General features: G+C 35.2%; 1 protein-coding gene across 2 annotated transcripts in view; it reads left to right on the forward strand.

The window, feature by feature from the left end:
- CUL2 (cullin 2) overlaps positions 1-17650 on the forward strand; it is a 70475-nt gene that overhangs the window by 39204 nt on the left and 13621 nt on the right. For both annotated transcript variants that reach the window (XM_045535664.1, XM_045535660.1), the window contains exons 7-16: positions 5421-5517; positions 5616-5726; positions 8151-8313; positions 8983-9107; positions 10587-10694; positions 11475-11534; positions 12791-12919; positions 13022-13108; positions 14299-14451; positions 14736-14813. In XM_045535664.1, coding sequence (XP_045391620.1) covers positions 5421-5517; positions 5616-5726; positions 8151-8313; positions 8983-9107; positions 10587-10694; positions 11475-11534; positions 12791-12919; positions 13022-13108; positions 14299-14451; positions 14736-14813 — 1111 coding nt within the window. The remainder of the gene's footprint in view (positions 1-5420; positions 5518-5615; positions 5727-8150; positions 8314-8982; positions 9108-10586; positions 10695-11474; positions 11535-12790; positions 12920-13021; positions 13109-14298; positions 14452-14735; positions 14814-17650) is intronic.

The following is a 17650-nucleotide window of genomic DNA, read 5'->3' on the forward strand; positions in this document are numbered from 1 at the left end:
TCCTGCCCATATTTTCCTACTCAAGGTAGTGAAGTTTATTTCTTAAAGTAATTAAAAGTAAAATAAAGTTAAAATTGAAAATTATAAGTTTTAAAAATATCAGAGTGGAGTAATTTGTTCCTCAGGAAATATCTTTACACACTTCTGTGATCTGGCTGCCAACTATTTTTTATTTGATGCCAAAAGGATTTTGTCCCTCTGATTACAAAATGCAGTCACTAAATGAGTGTTTAAGTTGAACTATTTCTGTTATTAATATGAAGATCCAAGTGAGTTGCTTTATATAAAGTATTTACCTCAGTGCCTGGAGCTTAGTAAGTGTTCAGAAAAAATTAGTTCTGTTCAAGTGAATACTTCCCATAATACCTTCCTAAAGCAAACCAGCTTGTGTAGGTGTTCTTCTGTAATACATTGATGGCCACAGTAGGAAAAAAAGTTTTTTCCTTGGGGCCACAGTGTTTTATTTCAAAAGTAGAATAAAAACTACGAAAACAAAATGATCTTTTCTAATTTAATGAAAAATTTGTGCATCCTGGCTCTTTGACCTTTAGACTTTCCAGTTGTCTGGACATTGCTGATTGCATGCATGAAGCATGTTTGTATGTTCCTTTGTCTTCTGCGTTTCCAGCAAATTGGCAGTGTAGTGGTTTACTCAGACTCAGAGGTTCGATTCCTCTGGCAGGACCGTGGGTGATACTGTGTTCTTCCATAATTTTCACCCTTTTTTTGGTGTTAGCAGCTGATGCTCACTACTGACATCAGTTAGTTTATTAGGGTTTGTAAAACTGTGTCACTCTAATTCTATCATCCTGTTTTGATTTATTACTTGGAATTATTGTAGAAAGATATGCCTCTTCTCATTTATTATTTGGTTACCCAATGGTAAATTCATATAGGAAAAGTAAAATTACTGTTTCTTTTCTTTTTTAACCTGGTTTTTAAGGTAAAGAATTGGTTTGCTGTCATTCTTATGTGACTAATTATTAATAACTTTTCTTAATTTACCGTGATAGACTCACTTGATTAGTTTCTATTCATTGTAAGTCTTACTTTATTACAGTTTAAGTTGTCTCTCTTTTGGTGAGTTGGTGCCAGAGTCTTTCTCACATGACCCTGGTCATCTTTGATAGCTTTTTTGCTGCCTGCTGTGTCACTATGTTCCGGAGTTATCTTGTACATTTTCTTCCCAAGACTTGCTTCCAGCTACTCAATGAAAAACTTAGTAGTTCTAAATATACAAATGATACATAAATGCAATCTTGAAAAACTTTGAATATTCCAGATCCTTTCCTCAATCTTCTTCCTCTCCACAGAGGTAATCCCTGTTACCATTTTGTTGACTTTCTTTTCCTAGGAATTTTTATATCCACAGACAGAAATAGAAAATTGATTTATTTTCTTTTTTAAGTGTATATTTTTCCTTTTTTTCCTAATTTTTGAAAGTCATAAATGATATATATTATACTTATTAGCTTCTTTTTTTAAATTCAGTGGTACAGCTTGATAATTTTTCTGTGTTAGTACATAGAGCTCTACCACATTCTTTTAAAACTGCTACAGAATATTTGGCATGGTTCTACCTCATTTTATTAAACTCTTCTCCTAGTGGTGATTATTAGGTTGTTTCCAGTTTTTCCACTAATACAACTTCTGTTGTTTCTGTTGTGCACATAGCAAGTGTTGTTCGGAGTCAAGCATATTTAGAATTTTGCCAACTTGCCCTCTAAAGTACCTGTTCTCCCACCAAAAGCAGAATAGAATACCTGCTTCTCTGTCATTCACCAATACTTGATATGATCGCATTTCACCAATCTGAGCATGAGTAACATTCCTTGATTTCCCACTGCCTTTCTGAGGTGGGAAGGGCCGAGCCTAGTGGGTGTTCTTGGGTGGGTGCTGCAGCTGTCTTCTGGGTGCAGAGGCTTCCCGGTCCTGGGCCACCACCTGCTCTCAGGCACCGCCCTCCCGCTGCAGTGTGGGCACACGCCATGCTGCTGCCTGCTGCCTGGCTCAGAGACCAGCCTGTTCTCCTGACAACCGAGCTGCCTTTTTCACCCTTTGTCCTCCCTCCGGCTTTCAGCATCTGCCACTTCTTGCCTTTCTTCCTGCTCTTCCCACTCTCTCCTTGTAGTAGTTCTTTGTCTTGTGCATGTTCGTCTGTAGTTTTATTTTTCTCCTCTCTCTAATCTTCCACCTTTTTTCAATTTCTGCAAGTCCAAGGGCTCCTGATGCCAATAGAGTATTAAAAGTGTCTTTCCTGCCATTTCTGAGATTTAGAGAAGGAGCAGGAGGCTGCATTTGAGTTTGCTGGAACCCTGTTCTCATTGTAAACATCAAGGTACATGAGAATGCAGTGTTCCCCAGCTTCACTTTTTCCCCCCTCAGGTTTTAAAATTTTATTAGCATATTTTAAAATTGTGCGATACAATAATTAAAATCATTTGAGCAACAACAACCAAAGGCGCTGACTCACCTGCATTTTGCAGTCTGCAAAGACACCTTGAATCAGCTTCTAAATTTCACTGTCCGCCCATCCAACTTCTGTATCCACCAACATGCAAATTCTTTTCCTTCCCTGCAAGCCAGACAGGCAGATGGGAGAGACAGGCATGACCTTCCTTGTCGGTTGTTCTTGATTCTTTGATGTGAAAAGGACCAGCACGGTCATTTAAACTTGGTCCCATCTCTTTGTACCTTGCAAAGTAATAAAACAACTAAAGCAGATAAAGTAAGAAGACAGTGCTTGTGGAATGTATAGTATGTATTGGCAGCACTCGCCTGATGATTTCCGTGCTTGTTTTTCTTATTGGGTCAGGTCTTTTGAAGGCAGGGATTTTTCTCTTGAGCTTCTTCAATTTACTGAATTTCTCAATCAGCCTTGCAGGGTTTGTCAGACACGGAGCAAGGCTCACGAGTGAGCTGCGTGGTGACTGCCACAGTCTCTCCCCAGCCTAACTGTTAATGACCTTCACAAACCTGGTCTGTTTTCTGAGTTAAATGTTCAGTTAGCTTTAAAAGCGTTCATTTAAAAATCACAATCTGCTTTTTTGATCTCTTAGCTTTTTTCTCTTCTCTAATAAATGGAAAACACTTCCATTTTGCTCCTATCAGTGTTTAAAATACTAGCTAATGTTTATTGTTTACTCATGTACCAGGTACTGTGCTATGTGCTTTCTTGGATTATGCTTAGTCTTTGCCACCCCCCAGGGAGGTAGGTACTTTTATTATCCTCACTTTACAGAAAAGGAAGTCTCAGTGCTGAGAGGTGACACAGGTGTGCAAGGTGACAGATTAGCATATCCAGAACTCAAACCTCTAGGCAGTCTGACCCCAAAATTCTGGTCTTAACTGCCGTGCAAAACTATTGCTATTAATCCACTTCATCCCAAATATTAATAAGTGGTTTCATTATCTTGGTAATTTCATTATGATGGTGTGGGCATTTTCTAAACAGTCCTGTTAAGATCAAATATTAAGCCATATTTCTAAAAATTCTTCATATTCTTTTCGCAGGGCTCATCTCTTGGGACCACTGTTCTCAGATGAGACCAGAGTTTATTCAGATGACCAGTTCAGTCAATGCTTTTGTAAATTACCAACAGCATCATTTTACAATTTACTTTCATTATCTGCCAGCCTAATAGAAATGTATCATATTTATACTGATTTTGTGTAGGACTTTTTGTACAGTTATAAAAATATGTGTTGATCTTATAGGTTGTGTAATTATGCTGGAGGGGCTCTGGGTTCAGAATTCTTACCAGAATTTATAAGGAAGACAATTTAGTTGTTAAGCACTAGGAATGTCAATATTTTTTCCTGTTTACCTGGGCCTTTTGGGATCAGAAACAAATGGAGAGAGTGCTACAAATAGTAGCAGGAGTACAAGTTTTCCTGGTGCTAAACAGGGGTGGATAGGATATGGTCATGAGAAGAATTTTAGACAATTCGGGTATTTTTCAAATATTCAAATATTTTTGTTTATTTATTTATTTATTTATTTATTTTTGAGACAGAGTCTTGCTCTGTCGCCCGGGCTAAAGTGCTGTGGCATCAGCCTAGCTCACAGCAACCTCAAACTCCTGGGCTCAACCGATCCTCCTGCCTCAGCCTCCGAGTAGCTGGGACTATAGGCTCAAGCCACCACACCTAGCTAATTTTTTCTATTTTTAGTAGAGATGGGGTCTCACTCTTGCTCAGGCTGGTCTCAAACTCCTAAACTCAGGCGATCCTCCTGCCTTGGCCTCCCAAAGTGCTAGGATTACAGGCGTGAGCCACCATGCCCAACATGATATTTCTTATTTTTGACTGATTTCACTTGGTCCTAGGCAATGTTCAAAGGAAAAAAAGTGATGTGTTCCAAATAGATAACGTAAGTTAGGTCATTATTTCGCCAGATTGAATGTGGGCTTAAGAAGGAGCTAATGGATGATGAGCTGAGGAAATGAGCTCATTTAGGTGTGACCTTATATGAACTAATTAGTAATTATTAGTAATATCAAGATGTAGATTTTGTATCTAAGACTCTATGACTGACCAAGTTACTGTAGCCATATTAATTCATATACAAAACACTTTCCCCAGAATATCCAGATAATTAAATGAAGAATCAAAGAGGATTAGAGGGCAGCAGAGGCAGGGAGGGGCACTAATATATAAAGGTAATTGCCTCCATGCTTTTCTTAAATGCTAGAAAATCCTTATATCCTCTGTAACGCGCAAGAAGCTTTTACTTGGGAATGATGATAATGTATTTTCTATTGCTGTCTTTGTAAAATAACTACTAATTCAAAGAAAAAATTATTTTAAAGTAGAGTGGAAGATTGCCAATAAAAAGATAAACCTTTGACTGCATAATGGTTTCATTTGACCGTTAGTACTGGAGTCAGAAACTCCCAATTTAGGGCCAGACTGTTTCACTGTGGTGTTAGGCAAACTATTTTTTTCTATTTCATTTTTCTATTTCTGTAATTAGAAAAGCTAATATTCACCTATATTTCTTAATGTGTTTGAATCTTGAGTTGCAGTAGGGCCTTCGTACTAAGTCAGAATTTATGAAATGTCACATCAATAATTGAGATGATCTTAGATCCCTTTATAACTGTAAAGGAATGTAGAGATATTAAAACATAATCTCACTAAATTTGTCAATACAGTGACATCTTTATGCTCTAATGGAATGCAACTTTATCATGATAGCTTTTATTTACTGAAATGACATCTAATGTGTACATTAACTATCATAAATATTAATGCAGCTGTGGTATGAAAGAATTGTTTTTAAGCTTCATGAATACACCTTTAAGTGCTTTATAATTTGATTAGATTGATGGAATAGGCAGCCATATTTAGGCATACTTTGGTATATTTCCATAGATATTTGTATTCTCAAGAGTATTTTGTGTTGTCCCTTGTTTTAGTGATCGAGGTGGAGAAGATCCAAACCAGAAAGTAATCCATGGGGTTATTAACTCCTTTGTTCATGTTGAACAGTATAAGAAAAAATTTCCCTTAAAGGTAAAAAGCCTCCTTTAAAAACATAAATAATCAGACCTTTTATTTCTTAAATTACTGTTCTAATTTTTTTCTAATATAATTTTAATTGATTTATTCAGTTTTATCAGGAAATCTTTGAGTCCCCTTTTCTGACTGAAACAGGAGAGTATTATAAACAAGAAGCTTCAAATTTATTACAAGAATCAAATTGCTCACAGTATATGGAAAAGGTAAGAAATAAAACATACTCTATTAAATACATTTATCTATTGTATATCTAGCGTGGTTTTATTTAACACAGTTTTCTTAGTTAATATATTTTTTTGGTAGAAAAATGTTCTGTTTATTTGATCATCACCTCTGAGTTATAGTTAATATACAACATCTATTTGTTGAAAGGTTGGGGGTGGGGGGAGGGGGTGGGGGTATAAATACATGATGAGTGCAATGCGCACTGTCTGGGGAATGGACATGCTTGAAGCTCTGACTCAGGGGGATGGGCAGGACATGAATATATATAACCTGAACTTTTGTGCCCCCATAATAAGCTGAAATAAAAAAAAAAAGAAAGAAAGAAAGGATAAGCAACATGTGGTATATACATGCAACGGAACATCAGCTATAGAAAGGAGTGAGGTTCTGATACGTGCTACAATATGGACGAGCCCTCAAAACTCATGCTAAGTGAAATAAGCTAGACACAAAAGGACAAATATTGTATGATTCCACTCATGTGAAATGTCTAGAATAGACAAATTCATAGAGACAGAAGGTAGAATTAGAGGTTATCAGGGGAGGAGGGTGTGGGGAGTTACAGCTTAATGGTTAAAGAGTTACTGTTTGGGATGATGAAAAAGTTTTGAAAATACACAGTGGAAATGGTTACACAACATTGTGAATATAATTAATACCACTGAATTGCACACTTAAAAATGATTAAAGTGACAAATTTATGATATGATATAAAATATTTTATAATATATAAATATATATAATATAAATTATATTATAAATTATAATATATAAATATATAATATAAACATGTTAATAATATAATATACAAAACTATTGAATTGTACACTTTGGGTGAATTGTATGTAAATTGCATCTCAAGATTTTAAAAAGGGGTCACTGGAATAAATTATGTTTGGAAAATAGTGTTTATTAGAGGGGTTTATGTTGGGAAATAATGGTGAATCGTATTAGCTTCGAGTATTAAAATCCTTGGACAGTAATTAGTGTGGCATTCCTGCTTTCCTTTCTGTGTCATTCCTCTAGCTTTGGCCTCTCCCCCCAGCTCCCAGTGGCTTTCCAGCGATTTGAAGCTCTGTATTGAGGCAGTCTGACCTTGTTTACTTTTCTCTTGATATGCACCTCCCTCTCCCAAGTTATCATTGTTTTCTTTTTTCTTTTTTTCATTGTCCTTCACCTCCCTTAGACCCACACTCCAATTCCTGTTGCATTTAGTTAATTTAGCAAGCAGATAAGACAGTTATAGTATGTTATTATGTAAATGACTAATAGGTTTAATCCTTTTTATTTATTATAAAAACAGCCCTTAAAAGGATTTGTTATTGATGACAGTGACCTTCTTAGTCCAAGGTGAACACCTTTTTAACCTAAACCTCTTCTTGCCCACCCTTGGTTTCTGTGACTTTGCCCTGAATTCCTGACTTCACAGGGTAGCATAGCAGGAAAGACAGGACTGTGGGACTCTCCTCAGTCTTGAAGCTTATTTTCATCCAGAGATTTCTGATAAGGTATCCAGAAATGATTTTCCTCCAGCATTACCTTCCTATGCCCAGGAAGACTCAGCAGTGCTCTCCACAGACTCAAATGCACATAGTTCCCTGGGACCAGTTATGGTCAGAAACTCCAATTACACACCTTCACCTTGCACAGTGTTTTCTAAGCCTATGCATTTATGTGTGTATGTGCCGTGCTAGCATGATTTTCATTGCAACAATGTTATAGTTTTGTTATGAGATAGAAATTTGTCAAATTCTGTAGCTGTTGTTCTTATTAGCTAGTTCTTATTAATTTGGCCAGTGTATTGTTTGTAGCTTTGTCCTTTTTATATGGTATAAGATTTAGTAAACATTTTGACTGACATATTTGACTATGACTAAATATATTTTTACTTTCAAAAATTTTAACAAAACCTTTCATGTGACAGTTAACTATGATACACATGCTGTTTATGGTTCCATTTTACGAGAGAAACCAAGGTGAAATAATTAATCTACTTGATCCAGTTGATATAAATTACTTTTTAGTTTGGTACTTAAATATTCTTATAGAGACCACCTGTTCTGGTTTTTAATAATCTTTATCTGCTTTTCCTATTGCATGTTAGGTTGTACATATGATAGGGTGAATGGGGTCAATAAATGAAAATAAATGCAGACCATTTAACTTTAGTTCTTGTTCATAAGACTGGTGGAATGTAGGTGATAGCTAGTAATGTAAACAAAAATTTGAAATGATTTATGGAATGTGGGTATCAATTGAAATTGTTTATGTCAACATTATTTATTACCTATCCCATGTTTACTTTAGCCATTAAAATTCAGCTACCTAAGTCACTCACTGATAGTTCAGATTTTTCCTCATAGCAAAACTTAGTTCATGACTGTAATAATATATTTTTACAGGTTCTAGGTAGATTAAAAGATGAAGAAATGCGATGTCGAAAATATTTACATCCGAGTTCATATACTAAAGTGATACATGAATGTCAACAACGAATGGTCGCCGACCACTTACAGTTCTTACATGCAGAATGTCATAATATCATTCGACAAGAGAAAAAAAATGGTGAGTGGCACCAAACATAGATGTGAATCGAAATTAAATTGTAACTGCACTTTTTACATCATCTTCTGGCCACCTTATATTTGAAGCGTATGTTAGTATTTGTCTTGAAAATATTAGATATACCTTTTTTAAAAAAATTAATGTATTTTGAAAGGCAATTTTGGAAAAGTATATTTTCAAAGTGTGTTCTAAAGTCAAAGGAAAAACTCGGAAAATGTGTTTATATATTTTTATATATCACAAGGGGTAATTTCCGGAATACAGTAAGAATTTCCTCATCAACAGTAGGAATAAAGGCAGAGATGTTGATAGGATATATTACAATTACTTAAAAGTGGACAGAAATGCTTTACATACTAATATAAAAAGACTTTTATGTTAAAATATATTCTGCAGGTGCAAAGAATACATCAGATGTGCTGCACTATGTATATAAAAAGGGGCAGGGGGAAGAATATGTGTATTTGCTTGAATGTACACAAATCATCTTCAGAAAGATATTAAATAACCACGACATTGCTTTCCTGTGGGAGGGGACGGGGTGGCTGGGAGGTGGTTGTGGGGCAGCTTTTCTCTGCGTACTCTTTTGTCTTCTGCATTTTGAACCATATACTACCCAGTCAGTTAGCAGTATCGGGAATTCAATCAGCCTGTTTCTTTTCCCCCCAGACATGGCAAATATGTACGTCTTACTCCGCGCTGTGTCCACTGGTTTACCTCACATGATCCAGGAGCTGCAGAACCACGTCCACGACGAGGGCCTTAGAGCAACCAGTAACCTTACTCAGGAAAACGTGAGTCGTGTGAGGAACTGGGGAGGTTTGTCTCTGAATCAGATTCATCACGGAGTTTTTCTTTTGACTTTACCATCTTTTCAAAGATGAAAGAAAGTCTCATCATGCCCAAAGAAATGTCTTTATTCAAATGTTCTAAACCTAGAATCTGTCGGGTTCATTTTGGAATTGCCACATTATTAGAAAACCGTTGCAATTGTTAATTTCTCACAGAAAAATATGTTTATTGTTTCTAAATAATTGTGTTTCTGTGTAACTGGCATTGATATGTGGTCAGTTGTAGTGGTATGGGTACAATTTGCTTTCGTTACATGTTCTCTGATTTTGGTTGTCCAGGAAGCAAATTTAGATTGAAATAAACTTCCATAAGTATGTGCTTGCTGCCCCAAGTACCCTGTGCCCCTCGTGTCTCACTACCCATCTTTCTGGATAGTACTTTGCCAAGCAAGTGACTGTTCACAAGAAGTTGCTTTTCCTATAAAAATGTGTTCCTGTCATCAAATCTTGTTGGACCCATTCCTTGTTATTACTAGTGATGGTTGATGAATAAGAGAGACATAATATGAAATGTTACAAGCTCCTTAAGAACTGTTTGCTCTTCATCTACAGCATAGTGATGTGTATATAGGTATCCTTGTTCAGGAGCATTTATTACATGGCGATTACTTCAGTTGTGGATTGTCTTTGGCAAATAATAATTCTTAGTTTTTATGTCCTGCCACAATAATGCATAAGTTTTCCATTTTTGTAGAACTCTTAGTTTATATTATTAATGTTTAGATTTATTATTTTGTATTATTTATTAGGCTTACTAATTTATATTACTAGATTTATAGATTCAGGGTGTTGAATGGGCATAGAAGCACAGAGTTTGGTGTCAAGGCTGGGACATGGAAATACAAGAGAATGCATTTGCAGTAGACGCAAATAAATTCAGCTAAGTTAAGTCTTAGTTGCTAACTTCTTCATAGTTATCTCCATTGAGAGGAAAAACTCACTTTTGCACTACTAGGTATTTCTTCCCTCTCAGATGTGGGGGATTGTATTGCCCACTAAGTTCCTGGGAGTTCTATTCTCCTCTCTCTGTCAGCCTTTAGTAACTTTGCAGGCGTTCTTTGTTTATATATAAACCTCTATGAAAGTGATAGGCCTGGTAGTTCTGAGATTGTTATCCTAAAGATAAGGTATTCCAGCACAAAAGAGGAGTGTGTTTAACAACACAGTAGAGAAGTGTGCTTTTGGTGGGTTCTTCTGGCAGAGGTACTAGACCGTCCTGGTGTTGAATGACAAACTAATTTCAACATCTAAGTTTTAGATTTTTAAGACTATCTTAGCTAAAAACATTTTCTGAGGAGTGTTTATGTATAAAACCTAATTGCTTGGGGAAAACTTTACTATTTAAACAAGTCTTTTAATAAGCCTAATTTTATCCCTAAACTTCTTCAAATAGAGTTTTATATTTGTATTTCATTTGTTTAGATGCCAACACTATTTGTGGAGTCAGTTTTGGAAGTACATGGTAAATTTGTTCAACTTATCAACACTGTTTTGAATGGTGATCAGCACTTTATGAGTGCACTGGATAAGGTAACTTTTAAAAACATATATAAAATTATCATTCTTTAGGCTGTTTCAGGGTTAGGCTTCTAAGTATGAGATTTCTGACCTAGACATAGAGGTTAAGCTTAAGTAACTATTTTTTTTCCCCTAATACAACCTTGTATTAAATTAAGTAACTAATTTAATTTTGAAAGTCAAAATAGAAATAACACAACTTTTTTTTCGTTTTTTATTTCAGAATATTACAAGGGCACAAATGTTTTGGTTACATGGATTGCTTTTGTACTGCTTGAGTCAAGGTTATAAGTGTGCCCAATTAATACAACTTTTAAATTGGATCGTGCTATATAAGGGAAATTGTTAATAAACTAGTATCTTTTGAATATATGTGCATAATTTTAATATTTTTAGTACTGATTTTTCCTTTGAATATAATACTTAGGCTATAATATTTGAAAGTAAAAAATATCTTTTACAAACTTTTAAATTTTTGTATTCTTTAAAAGAAATTTGCTTACAAGGTTGTTTTAAAAAACATTGAGTTATTTTATCTGTGTTCAAATTTCAGTAATGAGTTAAAAAGAATATCTTGCAATAGGAACAGGATATATAATTGTTGTATAATTGGAAATAAACCTAGAGGAGCCTACCCTATGTTAGATTTGAAAGCAGTATAAACAAACTACCACCAAATGCTGTGTTTTAGGTGGGGTTGTCATTTTGGATGTATAGATTGTAGCTAATAATAAACCAGCTTTGCTTTTGCCCGATTGCTGGTAGCTAATCACAGGCCTGTGTTCTATTTAGGCCCTTACATCAGTTGTAAATTACAGAGAACCCAAGTCTCTTTGCAGAGCACCTGAACTGGTAAGTTTGATGGTTGCTTAGAAAATGAAAACTGAGGAGAATGTCAAAATTATTTTTTTTTAACATTTTTTCAGAAAAGCAGAAAAAAATTATTGTCTATATCATATATAATTTGGCATTTATATAAGCAGTGCAGTAGACCACATGGCTTTTCTTAAGAATAACTGAAGGAGGCCAGGCACGGTGGCTCACGCCTGTAATCCTAGCACTCTGGGAGGCCCTGAGACAGGTGGATCGTTTGAGCTCAGTTCGAGACCAGCCTGAGCAAGAGTGAGACCCTGTCTCTACTAAAAAACAGAAAGAAATTAGCTGGACAACTAAAAATATATAGAAAAAATTAGCCGGGCATGGTGGCGCATGCCTATAATCCCAGCTACTCAGGAGGCTGAGGCAGTAGGATTGCTTAAGCCCAAGAGTTTGAGGTTGCTGTGATCTAGGCTGATGCCACGGCACTCTAGCCCAGGCAACAGAGTGAGACTCTGTCTCAAAAAAAATAATAATAATAATAACTGAAGGAGAAAATAATATTTCATTTTACAAAGTTTAAGTTTTGAAGTATGTCTGCTTTGAAATAGTTTCCATTACATTTCATGGAGATTTTGGTATATCTGAAATTTAAAGGAAATCTAATGATAAAGTTTTGGTAACCTTTGAAGGAAATTTAAAAGGCTTTTGTAAGATTAAGGAAAATACTTATTTAATGTCAAAAATTCGAGAACTACTCAAAACTCACCTAGGTGTTGTTTTAGAAATTTATATTACTTGTATCCATGCTTTATTGGTCAGTGGGTGTAGATTAGATTTTTGACTTGTTTCTAGTTTGATTTTTTTAAAATTACCTTATGACATATGTTTTATTTATATATGTGTTATTTAGTTATTATATATGTTATATGTTATTTAGTTACTATATATTATTATATAGTTATTATATATTTAGTTTATATATGTGTTGTTTAGTTTACGTTCATGATTGTGATGTGTGCATGTAGTCCCAGCTATTCAAGAGGCTGAGGTAGGGGCATCTCCTGAGGCCAGGAGTTTGAGGCCACAGTGCACTATGATGCTGCCTTTGAAAAGCCACCACACTGCAGCCTGGGCAATACAGCAAGACCCTGTTTCTTAAAAAAAAATAAAATTAAAAAAGTAAGCTTTAGGATAGTATTGATCTTATTTTGTATTGCCATTTGCCTCCTTGGAGGTGTGAGATGTACAGAAGTGCCCTTTTTAAGGTTTATTATCAATTTCTATTTGAGCTTGCTAAGTACTGTGACAGCTTACTAAAGAAATCAGCAAAAGGGATGACTGAGAATGAAGTGGAAGACAAACTCACGAGCTTCATTACTGTTTTCAAATATATTGATGATAAGGACGTTTTTCAAAAGGTAAGCTGTGAATAGAAGAGTTTTGTGTTTTAGTCAACTTTGATTTATTTTTGAACTTTAAATCCTTAGGAAGTAATCTTTTAAAATATTTTTTTAATGTAGTTCTACGCAAGAATGCTGGCAAAACGTTTAATTCATGGGTTATCCATGTCTATGGATTCTGAAGAAGCCATGATCAATAAATTAAAGGTAATGTAAGTCTTGGATCCAGTAATGTCCTAGAAATTAGTCCACCATCACATAAAGATGTTCATTGAACATTGTGTATAATAACAGGAAATAATTCATCAGCAGGGTCTGATTAAATGTGTAATAGAATATTCATACAGTGAGATATGTAAATGCTGTATTAAAAGGAAAAATCTCTCTGTATATCGATATGGGGAGATTCACAAGATAGTATTGACTTTAAACAGACTGGTATTACTTATAAATGAATACACCTAAAATATTCCTTTAAGTACAAGTTTTGAAGTACAGTTGAATTTTGTTTTTTCACATCATTTCAGCCTATGCACTGATACTCGTTCGCTGATTCATATTTATCCAGAGTTAATTCAACAGTTGAAAATGTTGCTGTATAGTAGACATTGAATGTAAGGCGTGCTCCTTTTTAAACCTACCAAAAAATAACTGAGCTTTTACTTTTTAGAAATAATGTTAACAGAACACAAAGCCTTTTATATCCCCAGTTTAGAGATCCAGATTTTCTGACCCAGTAATGACAGTGTTTTGAATACTTTCAAAGAAATAGATTTCTTCATCACTCAGTAAATGGTATTAAAAATAAGCCTAAGCACCACCTTTTCAGTTGACTACTGGCTGGAGTATTCCCAGTAATCTTTCACGTATAGTTGTTACTGTCTATAGGCCTTATAAAAGCTGGGCGTGGTGGTGCTCATCTATAGTCCCAGCTACTCAGGAAGTTGAGGCAGGAGGATTGCTTGAGCCCAGGAGGTTGAGACTGCGATCATGACTTTGAATAGTCACTGCACTCCATCCTAGGCAACATAGCTTATTTCTTAAAAAAGCAAACAAACAAAAAAAACCTTCATATATCTTTATATATGGTAATGAAGCATTTTGTAGTATTGACATAAGGTATATGGACATATAGGAAAGGCTTTATTTTAAAAGCATATTTATTGTTTCATAAATACATGTTTTCATTCACTTATTTAACCTGCCTTTAAAAAGAAAGGAATTTTTAAAAGGTTTTGAATAGCTGCTTTGAGCTATGAATAATATAGGCCTTGGATGTAAACATTCACACAAGGACCTTTGACCAAAGACCTAGCAATAGCAGCATATTCTTGTTAATCAATATGGCTTACTATTTTTCTTTTCAAATCATACATTTTTAAAACTTTTTTTTGTAGCAAGCCTGTGGTTATGAGTTTACCAGCAAGCTACATCGGATGTATACAGATATGAGCGTCAGCGCCGATCTCAACAATAAGTTCAACAATTTTATCAAAAACCAAGACACAGTAATAGATTTGGGAATTAGTTTTCAAATCTATGTTCTACAGGTATGCATATGTGTTTTACTGTGGGCATTTACTGATTAGTACTTTGATACAGAGGAGTCATACGTGGATGCCCGCCTGGTCACTTTTGTTTCAGTCAGTGGACTGTGGCTTCCAAAAGTCCATGTCATATTGATTGGGAATATGCAACAGTAAAGCGTATGGGTTTTATCAGCATTTTCAGGAAGAAAAAAAAGATGTTTTATTTGCTTCAATCATATAAATATTTACTTTCAAGTTAAATGTTGACCTCTTTAACTTTTTTTATTTTATTTTTTTCCTTCTAGGCTGGTGCATGGCCTCTTACTCAGGCTCCTTCATCTACATTTGCGATTCCCCAGGAATTAGAAAAAAGTGTACAGATGGTAGGTTTGCAGGAAATATATTAGAAGACTTAAGGAATTTTAATAACCATCTTCATATTCTGTCACTTTAAATATTTTTCCAAAGTCTTAAGGGCTCATATGATAAAAATGTATTCACAAATTATAGTTAGTCTGCCCTCTAGGAAGAATATAAATTATTGTAGTTACTAGTATTAAAACTAAAAATGCTAAGGATGTCATATAGTAAATGTATTATCTTCTCTTAATCAGTTTTAAATTACAAAAATTTTGATGTTAGAAGAAAGCTTAGAACCCAACACTTAAAAAAATCATTTTCCAGTTTTTCAAAATATTTGAATTTTGAGCCACTTTTATACCTCAATTATCCCTTAAAATATTTTTGCTTCTGTGTTATAGTTTTGGTAAATATATGTGGACTGTGAAATATTCTAGAAAAAAATGGATCGAAGCTGGAAAATTCAAGTGAAAATTGCTTTCAAGTGTGACTGAGTAGAAACCCTAGAGTGCTTACCAAAAGCTGGTAAAGGGACTGTGGTGAGATGTGTCTTTTTTAAAACAACTTTATTGAGATATAATTTATATACCGTACAGATTCACCCATTTAAAATTTACAATTTCATTGGTTTTTATTATTTTAACAACTATCACCACAATTAAGTTTAGAACATTTTTATTGCCCCAAAAGAAACTCTCTACCTGTTAGCAGTCACTCCCCATTTTCCTTCAACTTCTTTCCTCTTTCCCTCTCCCTTGGCAGTCTGCTTTCTGTCTCTATGGATTGGCCTCCTCTGCACGTCTCATGTAAATGGAGTCATGTCACCTGTAGTCTTTCTTGACTGACTGCACTCACTTACCATAGTGTTGTCAAGGTTCATCCATGTTGTGGCATGAATCAGTAGGTCATTCCTATTTACTGCCAAATAATACTCCCACTGTGTGGATGGAACGAGTTTTTTTGTTCCTTTAAATCCATTCATCATTTCATGGACGTTTGGGTTGTTGCTACTTTTTTGGTATATGAATAATGCTGCCATGAATATTTGTGTACACCTTTCTGAGTGGCTGTGTTTTCATCTTCCGTGAAACTCACCCCTTTTCATTTTCTAATACCAGAAAAGGCTTCTTATTGCTTGATGGGATGGAAGTTTAGGTGGCAGTTTTTTCTAGAGAAAACTTAAATTATCCTTTAATAGTTCCTATTGGGGTAGTGACTTAAGATTGTCAACCAGTGAGTTATGCCTAGATTCATGATGTTTAAAATGAAAACATTATTTCATTGTACTGTTTCCTAGAGATTTTAGCAATGGGTAGTTTGGGTCATTTTTTAATGTAATTACAGGCATGCCCCAGATATTGCAGGTTTAACACAAAGGATTCTTTTCTTAAAAAGCATATATATTAGTTTGTTACCCTTTTTAGACAGTGGGTGTGTTACTTATGTAGTTTCAAGGAAGTCAAAAACATGTCTTTCAGAGAAGTGATTGTCATATCTTGCTCACTTTGGATCTGTTTTGTTAATTAGCAGGATATAGGATGTCATTTTGGTTTATTAATGTGACTCCCTCTAGAGGTCAGTTTGCAAATTTTAGTAGGTTTGAGTTATACATGTTATTTTTGTTTCTTTAAAAATAATGATTATAAACAACAACAGTTCAGCCTCTGGAATCATAATTTTTGGTTACAAATGTCTATTATGCCATTTACTTTTCTCTGACTGTGGGTAGATAACTTCTGTTAACTGGTAATTTTACTGCCTCAGAAGGGTTGATAGGAGAGTGGAATGAAGTGCATAGCCTAGTATAAAGTAAGTACTAAATAAATGGTAGCTGATAGAAAAAGTAATAATGACAGTGGCTGTAGTGTGGTGGTAAGAGTTGGAAGTAAAGCATACTTTTGGAAAAGTAGGCATACGGTGGACATTCAGAATAAGAGTCTAATTTTAGGACTTTTTACATCATCTTTGAAAAGAGATTATAGCACAAACTATCTTAAAAACTACATGAAGAAGAGCATTCATGCAAACATTCATGGGCTGGGCAGAGTATGAGCTCAGCGTCTTATGCATTTTGCAGAACGAACAGATGCAACTTAGGGGACAGGGATGGGGGATGAGGAGGAGGTAAAGCATTTTGATGTATTTGGGTCCAGACAAGAGAAAGAAAATTGACCCCCTCTTTCATCAGTCTTAAAACTAAAACTTAAAACTAACTTCTTAAAATCCTGCTTCTCCAATTGAAATTAAGGGAGAAAGTGGAACTGGCAGAAATAAAGTTTGCTTTTAACTTTGTTTTTCTTTTCTCTATCCTTGAAATAATCATTTTCCACTAACAATTTTTAACTCCTTAAACTTTATTTATTCATGTATGACCTTCTTTTTTTTTTTTGAGACGGAGTCTCACTTTGTTGCCCGGGCCAGAGTGAGTGCCGTGGCATCAGCCTAGCTCACAGCAACCTCAAACTCCTGGGCTTAAGCAATCCTCCTGCCTCAGCCTCCCGAGTAGCTGGGACTACAGGCATGTGCCACCATGCCCGACTAATTTTTTGTATATGTATTTTTAGTTGGCCAGATAATTTCTTTCTATTTTTAGTAGAGACGGGGTCTCGCTCTTGCTCAGGCTGGTCTCGAACTCCTGACCTCGAACGATCCACCCACCTTGGCCTCCCAGAGTGCTAGGATTACAGGCGTGAGCTACCGCGCCTGGCCCATGTATGACCTTCATAAGGTTTCAGTTTCTTCATTTACAAATAGGAAGTTGGTTTCTTTCTGACTATAAAATTATGATTTCAAGAATATTGTTTTCTCCATTTGGATTTTCTCAAGTTACCAGTAGAGGGAGTTTGTCCTTTATTTTTTT

This window comes from Lemur catta, chromosome 1 (assembly GCF_020740605.2).
Source record: "Lemur catta isolate mLemCat1 chromosome 1, mLemCat1.pri, whole genome shotgun sequence".
NCBI lineage: Eukaryota > Metazoa > Chordata > Mammalia > Primates > Lemuridae > Lemur > Lemur catta.